The sequence below is a fragment of the Diabrotica undecimpunctata genome, chromosome 3 (genome assembly GCF_040954645.1).
Source record: "Diabrotica undecimpunctata isolate CICGRU chromosome 3, icDiaUnde3, whole genome shotgun sequence".
NCBI classification, from domain to species: Eukaryota; Metazoa; Arthropoda; class Insecta; order Coleoptera; family Chrysomelidae; genus Diabrotica; species Diabrotica undecimpunctata.
Window position 1 is genome coordinate 86116646 of NC_092805.1, and position 6000 is coordinate 86122645.

The 6000-nt window shown below is 31.0% G+C and overlaps 1 protein-coding gene across 1 annotated transcript in view; it reads right to left on the reverse strand.

Moving 5' to 3' along the window:
- LOC140436998 (chymotrypsin-like elastase family member 2A) overlaps positions 1 to 3515 on the reverse strand; it is a 152152-nt gene extending 148637 nt beyond the window's left edge. Inside the window, exon 1 of the mRNA XM_072526209.1 lies at positions 3106 to 3515. Within this exon, the coding sequence (XP_072382310.1) occupies positions 3106 to 3318 (213 nt within the window). The 5' untranslated portion in view covers positions 3319 to 3515. The remainder of the gene's footprint in view (positions 1 to 3105) is intronic.
- Positions 3516 to 6000: the final 2485 nt, after the last annotated feature.

Sequence of the window (6000 nt, forward strand, 5' to 3'; positions counted from 1 at the left end):
CAGAAACAAAAGAAGAAGAAGACATTTGGTACATAACCATTAATTTTGAATTGTTTTGTTTGTATTTGAAATAAAGCTCCATTTAAAATGATATTTTTGATTTATAATAATGATTTAAATAGTTACAACTAGTTGTTGGAACCGCTACAAAATGTCGCCCAACCAATTTAAATTCCTATAGTGTCCCCAAAATCTAGAGTTTGTTGTAAACCGCTAGCACCATTGTAAGTTGTTTTTAAATTCTGTTAATTTTATTTGTATTAACTGTTTATGGTGAAGTAATAAAAAATATGTGATGTTTTTTCCTAAACCAAGTGTAGTATTATTTCCTTTTAAAAGATTCTAACTCTTTTAATATATTTTTTAGGAAAGAAACGCCTTTTTTTCCATCCAGCAGGAAGATTCTTGAAAACAGCGTCCAAATTTAAATAGTTTGGGAACCTTCTTGTGTTGTGTTGCCCAGGAAATCTATGTAAGTACTTTTTGATTATTTTCTTTTGTAGCTACTCCTTTCCAGTCCCTCCCTTTTATTCACTTACTAACGACCCAGTTCTCCAACCAAACCAAGAGTAGCCGTTCGCAAACTTTCCGGTTTGTTTGCTTACCCCATCTCCAGCCCAGTAATTTCAGGCCCCAGTTTCAACCCTCTATAAGTAATACCCAATGTGATAGGTAAATACAACCGTTACAAATTAACAAAAATAACTTTTTCATTTTTTAAGCTTTTTCAGTAAAATTGTGTCATTTTTTCATATGATTTACCGGTCTTCACCTTTAGTATTTAAAATCAAATAGTTATCTTACATTGTTTATATATTGTTCATAAGTAAAAAATAACGTTTACTCTTTTGCATATTTTGTTTATTACATATTGTTATCAAAAAATGTATCAAAGAGTGTCATAAACAAGGCGTTTTACTTGCTAATTTCTCTGGTCTAATAGTATAAGATAGGTTATAGAAATATATCTAAAATGTTATGAACAATCAAACAATTGGATAATGTGTTGTATTGAAAATAAGAAAGTTGGTATCGGCCACTGTTATGTGATACACTGTGTATAAGAAAATTTTGTTGAAAAAATGCATAAAAAATACGAATCGATATGTTCAAGCGTTATTTCGAACCGCACCCATTTATTTTTAATCGAATTTATTCCATTTGACTAATAGATACTTTAAATGTTAATGCAGGCTAGTCCTAAGTTTTCCAATAGAGACTATTATAATCCCTTGACAGATTACTGCAGTTGTGCATGTTTCCTTTTTTATAGATGGATTTTGTATCCGAGTTCTTCCAATAACACTTAAACATTGATTTAACAATTAAACAGAGTCGTTTGTATGTTCTTGTGTTGGCATCTTTAATTAAATTGATAGACAAAAGAATAATATTAGGATAATGAATATAATGAGTAACTATTGCTGTAATGTTATAACTACCTACTATGTTCAAAAGTATTATTAAACCAATAACTGCGTAAGCATTAGAATGTCAGAACTCCACAAAATAAGAAAAATTGAAGGGAGTAGAAATATATATTGCGTGTAAGGAGTTTTTATTTAGAGATCTTGAGAATATCAAAGGACAGCTGGTTAGAAAATAGAGCGCTGTACAACAAAACGAAATGTGATAAACCCCTCTTTAAAAAAGTTAAAAGAAATAATTAGGTATCGAGTGTCTCAGCTTGATGTCACTTTTTTCGACAAAATATTATTTAGTGAGCAAAATATCAATATGAGACTATTCCGTACTCTCTGCGTATATATTTTTGATTGTTTGATTAACGTTAAGATCAATAAAACGATCTAAGATATTTGTAAATTAGTATTGGATAAAATATACAGAGTGGCCCAAAAGTCTGGAAACGGCCAATTATCTCGTAAATTGCTTATCATAATTGTACAAAATTTGAGGTACACGGATTTGGGACACGGAGATTCCATATTTGATATTAGCAATGTTGCCAGATTTGCCGTTTTTCTTATATTATTAATAACTTTGGGTTTTCAAAATCATCACCCTGTATATTCAGTCATTATTGGAATATCCTATTCAATACGAGTTCAACCATATGTAGCACTTATGATTTTATGTAGTCTGGAAGGTCTTAAATACATAAAACAAAAGTCTGGCAACGCCTAATTTTCTATTTTCAACTACATGAAAACGTAACAATTGATAGATTACAACATTTTTCAATATAATGGTTACTATATCAAGTGTTCAAAATGTGCTCCATTTGTGAGTTGACAGTACCCTAATCGATGGTAGAATGCGTCTACCACATTTCTCCACGATTGTCTAGAAATTATTCGAGATTAATCGATAATTCGTTCCCTTATCTCTGCAAGACTTGCTGGTTTAGTTTTGTAAACTGAATTTTTCAAGTATCCCCAATAAAAATAATCTTGAGGAGTAAAATCAGGTGAACGTGGAGGCCATTCAATTCTACGTCGTCTACCAATTCATCATCCGGGAAATATCTCATTAAATATCTGATTAAAATTGGCACCAAACAAGTTTCTCAGTGTAGGTACAATTTCATTTCTAAGTAACATTTCGTAACTATCTGACGTTAAATTTCCTTCGATAAAAAATGGCCCAATTAACTGAGTACCTACTATACCTGACGATACACTCGTTAAGAGCCATTTTAGAAAAGCAATTTATCTTGCAGAACTTTTCGAAACACAACTATTGTCAGTTTTAGTTAATAATGTAAATGGTGAACAAATGTCAAAATCACAGCATTCTACATTTAAATATTTAAATTTATTAAAATCTACATATTTTGTACTGTTTTATGTATTTAAGACCTTCCAGACTACATAAAATCATAAGTGTTACATACGGTTGAACTCATATTGAATAGGAGATTCCAATAATGACTCAACATACAGGGTGATGAATTTGAAAAACCAAAGTTACTACTAATATAAGAGAAACGGTAAATCTGGCAACATTGCAAATATAAAATATGAAATTTCCGTATCCCAAAATACGTGTACTTCAAATTTTGTAAAATTATGACTAGCAATTTACGAGATAATTGGTCGTTTCCAGACTTTTGGGCCACTCTGTATATTTGCAATGTATACTTACTCCTAGCTGTAAAGCAGGCTTATCCAATTGCACCCGAAGCCATATTCCTTTATATTCAGAGTCTGAGAGAAGGTTAAGAACACCATAAATTCGATCTGGCTCATTGGGGTTCCTGGCTTCATATTTGAACCAGTTAGGGCACGGTGATACGATATCTTGACACACGGCACTGCTTAAAAACAAGAAAACTAGTGTAAACTCAACCCTGAACATATTTTTCCACTTTTAGAACTATAAATTGGTCAATTGGACTTCAGGTGTGATTAATGATCAATGATTATGACAATTTAGGTTCTCAAGGACAATATCTTAATTATGGTGTTTTTTTAGCGATGAATATTGATTGTTAACACAACACGCTGAGATATTGTCTTTGTGTAACTACTTCACCTACAAAGCACACTTGACATTAAAGAAAAAATTAAAGAATCGGAAGAACCGGTCTCTCGATTCATTATTTAAACTATTCTCCGAGGTTTTTGTCCCACTCTTTGATTTAACATAATTTTGAATATAGATAGATCATCAAACCATATCATAATAACTACTCATTTAAAAATCATAAACCAGTTCTTTTCAATTCCATAAACAACAATTAAAGCGTTTTAACCGAAAAAAGTCCCTTTTTTTCTGATTGAGTACCCACACTATAAAATTTTTTTAGTAAGTCTGTCGATTTAAATATTGTAAGAAATTGTAACGAGGTAAAATTACAATAAGAAAACTGCAAATGTACTATTCAAATGTAATATTACTGTTAAGATCAGTAAATTTAATCCAATGAAATATTGTATGTATTTACTCATAGCTATTTTCCCCATAACTTTGCCAAAAGTCAGTAAATTTACTTCTGGCAACTGCAAAATAGCCTTTCAGTTTGCAAAATTACCAAATTATTTAAATTTCATAAACGTGGGCGTTACTATCTCAATTGTAATTTTACTAATAGGCTATTAATTATGTACTTTAGAAAGAAACTACAACGTTAAAGGGGTTTTATTGTTTCTTATGGTCAATGGACCGCAAATATAAGAAAACCGCGGAGTGCTACATTTAAAGAGGTGCATTTTTGGGAAAGGAGTAAATTTGTCCCTATACATTAGGGTGCATTTGGGTGAATTCTATGCACTTTTCGTACATATACATCTACAGAAACATTCAAAAGTTGTTCAAAATTAATTTTCTTCTAAAGGTAAAAATAATTTTTTTTGACAAAAATATATTTAAAAAGCAAAACAAAAAAAAAGCAGGAACACACGTGATTTTTATTTTATGTCCCATACGTTTTTTTTACGAGGGTTTATCTATAGGCATTGCTTTATCGAAAAAAACTTTGATCCTTCCTCTTCAAAATGACATTTGGTGAAAGTCTTTAGGATTCACAGTATCTGAGATACGATTATTCAAAGTTCGCCACTCACGCCATACTTAAGTCATTTTCCCATTGTTCTATAACTCTTTACTCCACAGTTTTAGGTATATGCAATGGAACATTAGTTACTCAAAGTTTTCTACTTTTAACGATTTTGCTATTTACGGCAAAATGCAAAAATTGCGTATGAAAGCTGCACTTTATCTTTAAAAGCCATTTTATTGGCTTTTAATTTTAATCGTCAATAGGACACTCTGATCAAAAGCTATCGAATTTTTACCGTGAAGTTGATACAAATTTTATTTAAAAAATTGATTTCACGCGCATAACATAAAATCGCCGGACGTTTCAAGCATTGTTTCTGAGAGGACAGTTCATTCTACAGAAAAAGTGTTAATAAACATTTTTGTTCAACACTATCTCATTAGCTACATTTCTTGTTTAAAACTTTTGTTACGACGTACAGATTCTTGGTCAATCGATGTTTTCCCCCCAGTGGTAGGAGAGTGGCCAAGTTTTTTACATCTTTTTTGGGGTCTCATAACCGATATTCTAAGCAAAATTCGGTTTGTCCGTATGTTTTTTAGAGGTTCAGTGGCATTTTCGTTTCTAAAGACTGCGACTGGAGTATTATTTTCTTGTACATTCAAGTATTTGTACAAATCATTGCAAGCATCACAATTTGATTAACCATATCATGGTTATCGTTGGTCCTAGAATATATTACAATAGACAATTTTAAAGTACAGTAAATAAGCTTTATTTTTTATTTAGTAAGGCATAGGTATACCTAAATGTACAAGAAAAAAATTTATAATGAGAAATTTCAAAGTAGCAGTAAAACTTTGCATAACCCTATTTTAGTTTAACTACTACTTTAACAGTAGTTTTAAATCCCTCTACTATAGACAATTTTCAAAGTAATTGAATTTTCTTTCAATTAAATAAACCACTGCATATACTTAAAACTGAGTACAAAAAGTTATAGAACAATGTTGCGAAAAATATAGGGAAAATGGCCAAAATCTCGCACCAAATGTTGCGAGTGCGAGAAAAAAAACATCATTTTAAAGAGAAAAGATAAAAGGTTTTTTCTGTAAGGTAACCTATACCTATGCCCTCATGGAAAAACTTTATGGGGTAAAAAAGAAAAGACGCGTGTGTTCCCGTTTTTTCTCTTTGTTTGTTGAATATATTTTTGTTAAAAAAAAATTATTTTTGATTTTAGAAGGTGACATTTCGATAGAAAATTTTATTTTGTACAACTTTTCTGTAGATGTACTTTTACGAAAAGTGCATGGAATTCACCCTAACGCACCCTAGTGTATAGGAACAAATTCACCCCTTTCTTAAAAACGCACCCGTTTAACTAACTAACTAACTGCTAACCCCTGGTAGCAGTCTGCGGTTTTTCATATTTGGGGGTCAATTGGCTGTATAAAACAATAAAACCCCTTTAATGTTGTAGTTCTTTTAGCCCTATTTTTTTAACATAATCAATAGCCTATAATAGTAATTTTTAT